Here is a 14400-nt window from a genome sequence, read left to right as displayed (position 1 = left end):
AGCATTCATCAGTGATTCTTTCCTAAATTATTTATTACTAAGATGATTATCAAAGGCAAGGTTCTAATTCCATCATTCCTTTTACCAGTTGGGATTCTACTCCCAGGAAGGGCTTTCCCTACCCATTTGTTTGTTTATTCATTTATTTATTTATATTTGTGTGTATATCTGGATTCTTATTTTATTCAATGGGTTCTAATCCATTATTATCATTAGCTATTTTGAGGCATGCATTGTTTCAGAATCAACCAGTGGAAGCCCCTCCCATGTTCTTTTGACATGTTCTCATTATTTGAGTACTGCTTGATTTTCTGGCACAAGAAGATGTTCCACTTTCATCTTGTTCTTTCCTGGATTCGGCATTTCTCCAAGGAGCCCTGGTTTCTTTTATTTTTTAACAGCCTTATTGAGGTATAATTGCATACAATAAACCACACATGTTTAAAGTAGACAATTTGCGGGATGCCTGGGTGGCTCAGTCATTAAGCGTCTGCCTTCAGCTCAGGTCATGATCCTGGGGTCCTGGGATTGAGCCCCGCATCGGGCTCCCTGCTCAGCGGGAAGCCTGCTTCTCCCTCTCCCACTCCCCCTGCCTGTGTTCCCTCTCTCGCTGTCTCTCTATCTGTCAGATAAATAAATAAAATCTTTAAAAAAAATAAAGTAGACAATTTGGTAAGTTTTGACATGTACATACCTGTACATACCATCACCACAATCAAGATAATGAAAATATCCATCACCCGCAAAATTTTCTTAATGCCCCTTTGTAATTCCTCCCTTACTACTCCCTGTCCCTCCTGCAATCCCAGAAACCCTGATCTACAGTCACTATAGAGTAGTCTGCATTTTTTTAGGGAAAAAATATACATATATATAGAATCATATACTATGTACTTTTTGTCTGTCTCATTTCATACACCAGAATTATTTTGAGATTCATGTTATAGCAGGTATCAATAGTTTACACCTTTTATTACAGAAAAGTATTAAAATGTATAAATATTACCACAGTTTGTTTATTCATTTGCCTGTTGATAGACATTTGAGTTACTTGCAGTTTTGGTTTGTTACAAATAAAGCTACTTTGAACCTCTGTGTACAAGTCTTTGTATGGATATGTGCTCTCTCTCCCCTTGGGGAGATGCCTAGGAGCAGACTGGTTGAATTATATGGCACATGTGTATTTAACTTTTTAAGAAATTCCAGACTATTTTCCAAAATAGCCTGCTGAGATTTTTGATTGGGATCATATTGAATATGGATCATTTTGGGGAGAATTGACATCTTAATAATATTGAGTGTTTCAATCTATGAACGTGTTATATCTCTCCATTTATTTAGGTCTTTAATTTTCTCAATAATGGTTTGTACAATGCTACATACAAGTCTTGCATATCTTTTGTCAGATTTATCCCTCCACATTTCATATTTTTATCCTATTATAAACACTTTCATTTTAATCTCAATTTCCTATTGTTCATTGCTACTGTATAAAAATACAATTGATTTTTGTATATAGAGTTTACCTCCTACCTTTCTAAATTCACTTGTTAATTTTAGTACCTTTTTTGAAGAATCCATTGGATTACCCACATAGGTTGTCATCTGTGAATAAAAGCAGTTTTACTTCTTTCTTTCCAATCTGGATGCCTTCTGTTTATTTTTCTTACCTTACTGCACTCATTGGAATCTCCCAATAAACTGCTGAATACAGCTGTTGAGAGTGGTCATGGTACCTTTCTTCCTGATCTTGGGGAAAATTATTCAGTCTTTTACTATTAAAGCATGATGTTACCTGAAGGTTTTTCCCCTTACTGATTTGAGGAAATTTACTTCTAACCCCAGTTTTCTGAGCATTCTCTTTTTCATCAATAATAAATGTTGCATTTTGTCAAATGCTTCTTTGTATCTACTGAGATGATCCTATAGTGCTTTTCTTTTTTAGTCTATTAATATTGATGAATTACATTGATTGAATTTTTATAGCTAAACCAACTTTTCACTCCTGGAATAAACCCCATCAGTCAGGATGAATTATCCATTTTAAGTACTGCTAGACTTGATTTGCTAAAATTTTGTTCAGAATTTTTACACCTATCTACTTGACGGATATTAGTATGTAGTTTTCTTTTCTTGTAAAGTCTTTCTCTAGCTTTGGTATCAGAAATGCTGGCTTCAGAAAACAAGTTTGACAGTATTGCCTCCTTTTCAATTTAATGGGAGAGTTTTGGTAGAATTGATAGTCTTTCTTCCTTAAGTGTTTGGTAGAATTTACCAGTCAAGCCTTCTGGGCCTGGAATCTTCATTGTGGGAAGCTTTTCAACTACCAGTTTGATTTATTTAATAGATATAAGGCTATTCAGGTTATATATTTCTTCTTGAGTGAGCTTTGGTAATTTATATCTTTCAAGGGACTTATTCATTTCATCTAAGTATTTGAATTTATTGGCATAAAGTTGTTAGAATAAAGCTTTTATTGTTTATTATCTGTAAAATCATTGTAATGTCATCTCTCTTGTTACTATATTGGTGATTTATTTATCTTTTCTGATAAGGCTGGCTAGAAATGTAACAATTTTATTGAATATCTCAAAAAATCATTTTTGTTTAATTGATTTTCTCTGTTTATCTGTGTACTGTTCCATTTGTGTCAGCTCTGATAAATGATATTTCCTTCTCTTTGCTTACTTTGAGCTTCACTTGTTCTTTTTCTATTTTTTTTCTTCTATTTGTCTTAAGGTGTATGGAAGCTGAGTTCATTCATTTGAGATCTATTTTCTTTTTTTATAGAAATTTATATAAATTTCCAAATAATCCTTTAGTTGTATCTCACAAATCTTGCTGTGTTTTTCATTTTTATTCAGTTCAAAATAATTTGTAATTTTCCTTTTGACTTCCTCATTGATCCATAGGGTATGTATGTATGTATGTATGTATTATACAGTTTTATTGAGATATAATTACATAAAACATTGTATAAGTTTTAGGTGTAGAGCATAATGATTTGATACATGTATATATTGCAGAATAATTAGCACAAGTTTAGTCAACATCCATCATCTTGCATAGTTACAAATTGCTTTTTTTTTTAAGATTTTATTTATTTATTTGACAGAAAGAGAGAGAGCAAGAGCAGGAACACAAGCAGGGGGAGTGGGAGAGGGAGAAGCAGGCTTCCCACGGAGCAGGGAGCCCCATGTGGGGCTCGATCCCAGAACAGTGGGATCATGACCTGAGCCGAAGGCAGAGCCACTCAGGCGCCCCTGCAAATTGCTTTTGTGTGTGTGTGTGTGTGTGTGTGTGTGTGATGAGAACTTTTAAGATTTATTCTCTTAGTAACTGTCAAATATATAATACAGTATTGTTAACTATAGTCATCATGTTGTACATTACACCCCCAGGATTTATTTATGTTTTAATTAGATGAATTTACCTATTAAAGAAAATTATTTTAAAATTAGATAGCAAAGACAAACCCAACTCTATGTTCTGTGCAAGAGTCAAACAAAACACAAAGATTCAAAAAGGCTAAAAATAAAGGGATGGGCAAAAATATATCATGAACATGGGAACAGTAAGAAAGCAGGAGTTGCAATCACAGCAAGATCAGGATCAAAGGCAAGGAAGCCCACTATTTCTTTTTTCTTTATTTCTTCTTTTTGGGGGGTGTATTTTCAGTGAGATAATTTTTCCATATTTTATTATTTTTTTAAGTTTAAGTTTTTATTTTCACTCCAGTTAGTTAACATATAGTGTAGTATTAGATTCTCGTATACAGTATAATGATTCAACACTTCCGTTCAACACCTGGTGCTCATTGCAAGTGCACTCCTTCATCTCCATCACCTATTTCACCCATTCCCCCACCCACCTCCCCTCAGGGGACCATCAGTACGTTCTCTATAGTTGAGAGTCTGTTTCTTGGTTTGCTTCCTCTCTTTTTCCTCCCTTTGTTCATTTGTTTTGTTTCTTAAATTCCACACAAGTGAAATCACATGGTATTTGTCTTTCTCTGACTGACTTATTTCACTTAGCATTATACTCTCTAGATCCATTCATGTCATTGCAAATGGCAGGATTTCTTTCTTTTTTTTTTTTTTTTTAAAGATTTTATTTATTTATTTGAGAGAGAGAGAACGAGAGATAGAGAGCACGAGAGGGAAGAGGGTCAGAGGGAGGAGCAGACTCCCCGCCGAGCAGGGAGCCCGATGCGGGACTCGATCCCGGGACTCCGGGATCATGACCCGAGCCGAAGGCAGTCGCTTAACCAACTGAGCCACCCAGGCGCCCAAGGATTTCTTTCTTTTTGATAGCCGAGTAGTATTCCATTGTGTATACATACCACATCTTCTTCATCCATTCATCTGTCAGTGGACACTTGGGCTGTTTCCATACTTTGGCTGTTGTTGATAATGCTGCTATAAACATCAGGGTACATGATTCCCTTTGAATTAGTATGTTTGTATTCTTTAGGTAAATACTTAGTAGTGCAATTGTAGGATTATAGGATAGTTCTATTTTTAACTTTTTGAGGAACCTCCGTACTGATTTCCACAGTGGCTGCACCAGTTTGCATTCCCACCAACAGTATAAGAGGATTCCTTTTCCTCCAAATCCTCACCAGCACCTGTTGTTTCTTGTATTTTTGATTTTAGCGGTTCTGGCAGATGTAAGCTGATATTGTAGTTTTGATTTGCATTTCCCTGAGGATCAGTGATGTTGAGTGTCTTTTCATGTGTCTGTTGGCCATCTGGATGTCTTCTTTGGAAAATGTCTATTCATGTCTTCTGCCCATTTTTTAATTGGATGACTCATGTTTTGGGTGTTGAGTTTTATAAGTTCTTTCTATATTTTGGATACTAACCTTTTATCAGATATGTCATTTTCAAATATCTTCTCCCATTCAGTAGGTTACCATTTCCAGTACTCTTCATTTCTGTTTCCATCTGTTATCGTTTTCTTTCTTCTTGAATGTCTTTTAATGTTTCTGGTAGTGTAAGTCTTCTGGTGAAATATTCTTTCAACTTTTGTATGTCTGAAAAAAGTCTTTAATTCTATCTTTAAAAAATATTTTCAATAGGTAAAAAAAACTCTAGGGTGGTCATTTTTGTCTTTCAGAACTATAAAGATATTTCTCTACCATCCAATGAGAAACTGGCTATCATCTTTACCTTTGTTTCTGTTTACTTAATATGACTTTTTTTCTGACTTCTCTTAAGATTTTCTCTTTTTCACAGTTTTAAGCTATTTGATTATAGTGTGCCATGGTGTAATTGTTTTCATGTGTTCTGTACTTGGGTTTCATTGAGCTTAGACATGTGGATTTACATTTTTCATCAAATTTACAAAAATCTCAGCTATTATTTCTACAAGTTTTTTTTTTTTTTTTTCTGATCCACTCTCTCGTTTTCTATGGATATTCCAATTATACACGTATTTGGCCACTTGACATTGTCTCACAGTTCACTGATGTTATGTTCATTGTTTTTTGGTCTTTTTTTTCTATCTGTGATTTATTTTATATAGTTTCTATTGCTATGTCTTCAAGTTCACTAATCTTTCCTTCTGTAATGTTTAATTTCCTGTTAATTCTATCCATTTTCAATCTTTCCTCTAGCTTCCTGTACACACACAGAATATTTATAATGATAATGGTTATTTTAAGAAGCTTTTCTTCTAATTCTTTCATCTTTGATATTTCTTGCTCTATTTTGGTTGACTTATTTTTTTCTTATGTATGGGTCACATTTTTCTGCTTCTTTCTATGCCTAGTAATTTTATATGAATGCCAGATACTGTTAATTTTACTAAATATCCCTTTGAGGTTTCATATCTAGCCAGAAAGCACTTTGCTTATCAGCTTTCTTTTATTGTTAGAAAGAAAACTCATGTATCTGATCTTATTTTTTTCTTTCTAAAGAAAAGTTAATAGGTTTCTGCAACTCTAAGGAACGTTTTGTCACCAAAAATTAAGGAACGTTTGAATTGAATAGACTGGAAGGTATGGAGAAAGAAAAATGAGTTAGACCACTCATTCCCAAACTTGGCTGAACATTGGAATCACCTGAGTAGTTTAAAAAATACACTGAGCCAATCTGAAAAGGCTATATACTACATGATTCCAACCATAAGACATGCTATACAAGGAAAGGAAAAACTATGGATACAATAAAAAGATAAGTGGTTGCTAGGGGCTAGGGAGGAGAGAGGCTTGAACAGGGAGTATAGAGGATTTTTTAGGGCAGTGAAATTATCCTGTATGATGTTACAATGGTGGATACATGCTAATATACATTTGTGAAAACCCACAAAATGTACAACCCCAAGAGTGAATCTTTTTTTTTAAGATTTTATTTATTTATTTGAGAGAGAGAGAGAGAGCAAGAGGGAGAGGAAGAGGGCGAGAGAATCTGAAGCAGACTGTGCAAGGCACAGAGCCCAATGTGGGGCTCGATTATGACCTGAGCCAAAACCAAGAGTCAGACAACCAACTGAGCCACCCAGGCACCCCAGTATTTGTGAATTTTTTACATAGTTCCCCTCAGGGGAGAGAATGGGAACTGAGGGCCACTGGTGAACACTGAGTTAGAACAAGTGAGCATTTGTATGAGTAATCCCATCTACATCATGAATCTGATGGAATCACTGAAAAATCTGTAGCTACTCTTCCCCGGGCTTTGTGATCAATGTGTTCAACTCCAATGGCAACTTCTCAACCAAAAACAGCATTAATTAGCTATTCCCCTTGTCTGGGGGAGTGAACATAAGGACCTTGAGCTCCCAAGGCCTCCGTTAAGTTTATGAAAATGGCCTCACATTTTCTAGGAGAGTGGGGAATGTTGACTCTGCAAATGGGCTTCTAATTTGCTCCCTGTATGAGCTCAATTTGAATTCAGTCAAGTTTGAAGTTGAGCTACTTTTAAATGAATGACAGGAATGTCTAACCTTTGAGTATTCTGTATCCCAAAATTTCTATTAAGGTTATAGAAAACTTCTGATTGTGACAACTCGGCATTACAAACTAACCCATTCTTGCTATATATCCAAAGAAAATGAAATACGGATCTCAAAATGATATCTGGGGGGCGCCTGGGTGGCTCAGTTGGTTAAGCGACTGCCTTCGGCTCAGGTCATGATCCTGGAGTCCCAGGATCGAGTCCCGCATCGGGCTCCCTGCTCAGCAGGGAGTCTGCTTCTCCCTCTGACCCTCCCCCCTCTCATGTGCTCGCTCTCTCAAATAAATAATAAAATCTTTTAAAAAATGATATCTGTACTCCAATGTTCTTTGCACAATTATTCACAATAGTCAAGATACAAAAACAACCTAAAGGTCTGTCAATGGATGAATTGAAATAAATAAAAATAGTCAAACTCATTGAAGCAGAGAGTAGAATGGTGGTTGCCATGGCAGGAGTGGTGGAAGGGAAAATGAGGAAGTGTTGGTCAAAGGGTACAAAGTTTCAGGATGAATGAATTCTGGAGATCTAATGCACAACATGGTGACTACAGTTTACTGTATTATATACCTGAAATTTTCTAAGAAGGTAGATCTCCAGTATTCTTACCACACACACACAAAGAATGGTAACTATGTGAGGTAATGGATATGTTAATTGGCCTGAGTGTGGTGATCATTTTACTCAAAATATCATTATCAAAACATAAATTTGTACACCTTAAATATCTGTAATTCCTTTTCGTCAATTATACCAAAACAAAGCCAGAAACAAACAAACATAAAACTGACCTGAATTGATTGTCTTGCAGGTATGAGAGGATTGAAATTCCAATCCATATTGTACCTCATGTAACCATTGGGAAAGTATGCCTTGAATCAGCAGTTGAGCTGCCCAAGATCCTGTGCCAAGAGGAGCAGGATGCATATAGGAGGATCCACAGGTAGAGTCCTCGCTCCTCTCTCATCTTTACTTTTCAGGGCCTGGTCCCTCTTCTCCTCTTCTTGAATACCCTTTCCTTTCACCTCTCTGTGAGAAAATGTGTTAATAATCTATTTAACATTCATTTCTCTCCTACTGCACTTTGGATGCTTCAAGGGCAACGGTACTTTTTGGATGTTAAAAACAAAAACAACTACATCTTAGTAGCCCTATTGCCAAGCACTGGGTTTTACCCAAGAAATTTGTACTGAAGTGTACAAATTTGTATGAAGTGAGAGACAGTACTTTCAAATTATCTCTTTGAATTATCTTGAAGTTCTGAATACAATTACATCCTCCAAATCATGAAAAACTTAACTATAATGGAATTTAAATTATACATATTCATCTAACCCGATTCGCAAAGGTCTGGTGCAGTTTATCATTTTGTCACATAGTCTATGACCATTTTGTTTTCCCTTCACTGCTGCTTTGCTACTAACCTAAACTATTTTATCCCTTTAGCCTTACACATCTGGACTCAGTAACCAAGATCCATAATGGCTCAGGTAAGATTTCTTTTTTCTAGAATATAGGCAGTGAGGGCACCTGGGTGGCTCAGTCATTAAGCGTCTGCCTTCGGCTCAGGTCATGATCTTAGGGTCCTGGGATCGAGCCCCTGTCAGGCTCCCTGCTCGGCGGGAAGCCTGCTTCTCCCTCTCCCTCTCCCTTTGCTGTCCCCCTGCTTGTGCTCTCTCACTCTCTTTCTTGAATAAATAAATAAAATCTTAAAAAAAAGACTTTAAAAAATAGAATATAGGCAGTGATCTCTGAAATACTCAGCTGACAGAAACAAATTTGGTTTACGTGCTTGAAGTAATAGGTTCAAGTTCTCCTTGAATTTCCTTTTCCAAGAGCTTTGCCATTCATTAATCCTGCTCCCAACTTTTCTTTTGAACCCTGCAGAACCTTTACTATATATGCTATACCTAGAGTAAGGCCGGAGGAAAGACTGGGGCGACCTTTACGACCGACTCTCTCGGTGGTATATGCTGGTACATGTTTAATACCCAGTTCTCAGGGAGGAGGAAGGGCCCTGATTTTCTGTGTTTGCCAGTTTCTATGGTGTAATACTCCTACCATGGCTGATTTTAAACAATTAATGTGGTCTCAACCAGCTCACAGACTTCTGAAATTTCAATAGTTGGCTTTCAATGAGCTGATCTAAATTGGTTCCAGCACAGCACTACCAGCCTAGTATGGTGGGAGTTGAAAGAGATGGATAGACAGACAGATAAAAGGGAGGGTATGAAGGAAGACATCTTTTCATGTCAGTAAACACAGAAGGAATTCCTATACAAGGCCAAGGAGCAGAAAACTCAATACAATATACATACTAAATCACTTTTCTCCAGCATACACACCTACCCTACTATACCTTCTCTTTGAATAACCCTGATTCCCAGACCGCTTTGTGTAGTCTTTCCCAGTGACTGGCAAAGTCACCAGTGAGGAAGAAAGGGAGGCTTTCAAGTTATAGGCCATTACTTTGATAGGAAAAGAAGAGATGGCTTGGTATATCTCTCCCATCATTTCTATCTGGAGGTAAAATATGATGAAGAATTAAAAGTTGGTCGTATATGACATGTAGCCATATTCTAAAGCCACAGTAATTTATTTTATTTTATTTTAAAGATTTTATTTATTTATAGCGAGAGAGGGAACACAAGCAGGGGGTAGTGGGAGAGGGAGAAGCAGGCTTCCTGCCAAGCAAGGAGTCTGACGCAGGGCTCGATCCCAGGACCCCAGGACCATGACCTGAGCCAAAGGCAGATGCCTAATGACTGAGCCACCCAGGCACGCCCACAGTAATTTAAATACTATGGTAATAACTAAAAAATGAACAAATAAATCAGTAGAACTGAATAGAGCCCACAAATGGGCCCAATGTGTATATAAGAATTTATATTTAAGAAAGATATTACTTCAAATCAATAAAAAAGGATGGATTATACACCAGTGTTGGGATAGTTCCTTTGTTTGATAGTTTACTCATTCAGGAAGTATCTGTGTGCCAGCTCTCAGCTAGGCAGTATTCCAGGCACTGGGGTTCAGTGCTGAACAAAAGAGACATTCTTAACTTTCATGGACTTCTATTCTTCTATTTCCATTTGGGGGACAATAGATTCCTAACTAACATCATACACAAAAAATAAATTCCAGATATAGTTAAGCTTTTTAAAAAATGTTTAAGTTTGTTTGTTTGTTTATGTAATCTCTACACCCAATGTGGGGCTCAAACTCATGACCCTGAGATCAAGAGTTGCAGGCTCTTCTGACTGAGCCAGCCAAGCCCCCCTATATTTGAACTCTGACTATTAAATGTGGGATAGCCACTTTGGGAAAGAGTTAGCAATTACAATTACCAAATGTTCCACCAGTTGTACGTATACCCCAAAGAGCTGAAAACAGGTGTTCAAATGAACACTTGCATAGGAATATTCATAGCAGCATTATTCACAATAGCCAAAAGGTGGAAACAACCCAGTGTCTGTCAGTGAGTGAATGGACAAAGTGCGATCCATCCATACGATGGAGTACTGTTCAACAACATGGACCACCTGGGTGAATCTCAAGAGCATTATGCCAAGTGAAAGCAGGATTACACAAAATGCTACATACTTTATTGTTCCATTTATATGAAACTCAAGAATAGGCAAAAGTCATCTGTGGTGACAGCAAGTAGATCAGCAGCTGCTGGGGCCAAAGGGCAAAGGGAACTGCAGAGGGGCCTCTGGGCTGATGGAAAGGTTCTGTTTCTTCACTAGAGATCATTACCACAGGTACACATTTGTCAAAACTCAATGAACTGTACACTTTAAATGGGGTCATTTTATTGTCTATAAATTATGCCCTTTATAGCTCATTTTATTTTATTTTTTAAGATTTTATTTATTTATTTGAGAGCTAGAGAGAGCATGAACGGGGTGGAGGGGCAGAGGGAGAGGGAGAAGCAGGCTCCCCACCGAGCAGGGAGCCCGATGCGGGGCTCGATCCTAGGACCCTGGGATTACGACCTCAGCTGAAGACAGACACCTAACTGACTGAACTACCCAGGCGCTCCCCCCCTTTATAGCTCATTTTGAAAGTTAAAAAAATACAGGAGGAAAATAAAGAGGATATTTTTCAAACTCTGGGAAGACTTGGCCTAATTAACCTGACTAAGTAAGAATGAAAGACTTGGGACGCCTGGGTGGCTCAGTCCGTTAAGCGTCTGCCTTCGGCTCAGGTCATGATCCCAGGGTCCTGGGATCAAGCCCCGCATCGGTCTCCCTGCTCAGCGGGGAGTCTGCTTCTCCCTTTCCCTCTGCCCCTCCCCCTTCTCATGCATGTTCTCTCTCTCTCTCTCTCTCTCAAATAAATAAAATCTTTAAAAAAAAAGAATGAAAGACTTTTATAGAAAAATCAAATTGTTCATAAATGTCTTCAGAAGTATGGATTAAGATGGCAGTTTTTCACCTTTTCTTTTGGCAAAGATTTAAATTGAGAGGTAATTAGGTGAAGATGTGGGGGAAGTGAACGCTCCCATATACTGTTCCTGGAGGTATAATTTGGTGCAATCTGGAAAACACTGGCTAATCAGTTTTAAAATAAACATGTACTTGAATCTAACAGTTCCACCTCTAGAAATGTACCCTTCAAAAATTTGTAGGACAAGTATGCAAAAATAAATTTAAAGGGATATTAACCACAGTCTTTGTAATAGCAAAAAAATGGATGCCACTGAAGTGTCCATCGGTAGAAGACTCATTAAATTGGTACATCCATGGGGCGCCTCAGTGGTGCAGTTGAAACTCTTGGTTTCAGCTCAGGTCACGATCTCAGGGTTGTGAGATGGAGCCCCTCATCGGGCTCCATGCTCAGTGTGGAGTCTGCTTGAGGCTCTCTCTCCTTCTCCCTCCCCATCTGCCCCTGCCCTGCTCGTGCTCTTTCTCTCTCTGTCTCTCTAACATAAATGAATACATTTGTAAATTGGTACATCCATTCTGATGAATATTGTGCAGCCCTTAAGAAGGAAAGCCAGATCTTTCCTGACACAGAAAGATGTCATTGTTATGTGGTAAAAAAGTAACATCCAAAATCATACAACTTTTATTCATAAGTATACATACAAATGCACACATGTACACAGGTATGTCATATACATATATCTTGGAAGATATACCCCACAGTATTACAGTGGTCATTTTCAATAAGTCATATATTTTTTTAAAGATTTTATTTATTTGAGAGAGAGACAGCACGAGCAGGGTGGAGGGGCAGAGGGAGAGGGAGAAGCAGACTCTGTGCTGAGCGGAGAGCCTGACACAGGGCTCAATCCCAGGAATCATGACCTGAACCAAAGGCAGATGCTTAACCAACTGAGCCACCCAGCCACCCAGGCGTCCCTCAGTAAGTCATGTATCATGAAGGAGAAAAAGGTATTTCCATTAGGCAGAGTTTGTTTTAGAATGAGTACTATAAGGGCATCTGGGTGGCTCAGTGGGTTAAGCATCTGCCTTAGGCTCAGATCATGATCTCAGGGTCCTGGGATCGAGCCCCACATCAGGCTCTCTGCTCCACAGGGAGCCTGCTTCTTCCTCTCCTGCTTCCCCTGCTTGTGCTTTCTCTCTGTCTGTCAAATAAGTAAATAAAATCTTTAAGAAAATGAGTGCTGAAGAATCTTTGTCTCACCATCAAGCTGAATGTCAAAGATGGTAACTCCCTTGCTCTTCATCTCTCCGTTTTTTCCTCATTTTAAAAGAGTAGCTTTCAGGTGAGTTGAATTAATGTATTTATTTCTTAAATATACAAACCATTTGAGCAATTTTCCTAGTGGACTGGTGGAAAACTAAGTTGCAGAAAGCAGAGTTCTAGCTCTCTAGGGTTTATGGTCATTTGTCATTTACACTGTGCAAAGGCCTAAGGGCTGGGGAAAGAAACCTATGGTTCTTAGCCCTTTTGTGTAAGGGAGTAAAGATCTGGTTATCTTTCTGCTCTCTGCGTAGCCAGGCTTCCCTCTGGCTTATGGATCTAGGGATATTCAGAATGGCCTCAAAATAGGTGTTTTCTTTGCTCAGCTCTTCTGTCTTTCTCCTGGCTAACGATACAAAATCATCTGCTAGTCCTACCTCCTGCTCCAACTGCTTCTTTATGTGCTCACAACTGGGGAGCCGTTGGTGGTGGAGTGTTATCTCATCTGTGTTCTTCCTGTTGAAGTGTTTACCAAGAATCTGTGCAGTCAAATGTCAGCAGTCAGCGGGCCTCTCCTACAGTGGCTGGAGGACAGACTGGAGCAAAACCAACAGCATCTGCAGGAGTTGCAACAAGAAAAGGAAGAGCTTATGCAAGAACTTTCTTCTCTAGAATAAAGTCGGAGAACAGTGGGGTAAACAAACTTTTTTTCTTCAATTTGTATATTAAGCATGGTGTGAAAATTCACCCACCTCGTGTGTAGTTAGACAATGGAGCAGCTCTCTAGCTCCCAGTGGATGAGTTTTAATAATGCAATACACACAAGATGTCTTCCTGAAAGTTTTGTTAGGAATCAGGGAACCCTGTAACTGGCCTACAAAGTGTATATGAAGATGCTTTAAGTAGACAAAGTTTTTTTAAAGGCTATGGGAGGTACATTGGCAAGGACATCTTGTAATAAAATGTCCTAGGAACATATTTTAAATATTTACTTCTCCCTTGTAACTTTGAAGTCCTTATTTTCAATTTTAGACACTCCCTAGAATAAGCTAAAGGAAGAAGAGTATTTCATGTTTCGATTTTATAGTTACGAGGTTTATGTTGGACAGGTACATGAGTATACTAGAGTAGGTGGAAGTGAAGGTGACTTATTAGCACCCCCCCTCTACTCTTAGCCCTCATTGAGAGGCATATGTCTTATGTCTTCCTTCTTGATCTCTAAAATATTAGGTATTCTAAGATACCTATCAAAGGTTGAATCTGTGTGGGTGCCCTTTCTAACCATATAGATGAGTTCTAGCATATTTGACTCTGAAGCAAATTCCTATTGAGCAGATCCTATTTACCTCGGAACTTCCATTATAATATAAATATGTTTTTCCAGAAACATTAAGGACCTAGGATGTAACAAAAATCATATTTTAACAAGTTCTGTTGCATTATTCTTTCCATGTATAACCACAGAAGGTAAGTGTGTCTTTAGAAAAGAGGCAAGCCTATTGCATACTGGAAATTAAAGTGGGCATCGGAGGAGGTGTGAAGACAGACAACAATCCCAACAATAGTGACAAAGCGTTGGGTTTTGTTTTTGTTTTTTCTTCTTGTTTCTCCCTAGATTATTGTTTTTCATATTTCACTGTGAAATGCACCTGTAGTCCACCTGCATGAGAATCGCTTGGAGGTCAAACTTTATCTCGGGGTGGAACCGAGAAATCTCCATGAACCCCCAGCTGATTCTAAGGCATACTATAGTTTAAAAACCATTACCGTAGGACATATGGAGTGTAAA

General features: G+C 38.1%; 1 protein-coding gene across 3 annotated transcripts in view; it reads left to right on the top strand.

The window, feature by feature from the left end:
* The window catches only part of BRCC3 (BRCA1/BRCA2-containing complex subunit 3), a 59442-nt gene that overhangs the window by 42777 nt on the left and 2265 nt on the right, over positions 1-14400 (top strand). For 2 of the 3 annotated variants that reach the window (XM_027608328.1, XM_027608325.1), the window contains 3 exons: positions 7768-7899; positions 8403-8446; positions 13137-13305. In XM_027608328.1, the coding sequence (XP_027464129.1) occupies positions 7768-7899; positions 8403-8446; positions 13137-13288 (328 nt within the window). In that variant the 3' untranslated portion in view covers positions 13289-13305. Of the gene's footprint in view, positions 1-7767; positions 7900-8402; positions 8447-13136; positions 13307-14400 lie in introns of those variants that run through there. The other variant, XM_027608326.1, reaches the window with a different exon arrangement.

This window comes from Zalophus californianus, chromosome X, assembly GCF_009762305.2.
Source record: "Zalophus californianus isolate mZalCal1 chromosome X, mZalCal1.pri.v2, whole genome shotgun sequence".
In the NCBI taxonomy this organism is placed as follows: domain Eukaryota; kingdom Metazoa; phylum Chordata; class Mammalia; order Carnivora; family Otariidae; genus Zalophus; species Zalophus californianus.
Note: the sequence above shows the minus strand (reverse complement) of the source record. Positions and strands in the feature narration are given on the sequence as shown.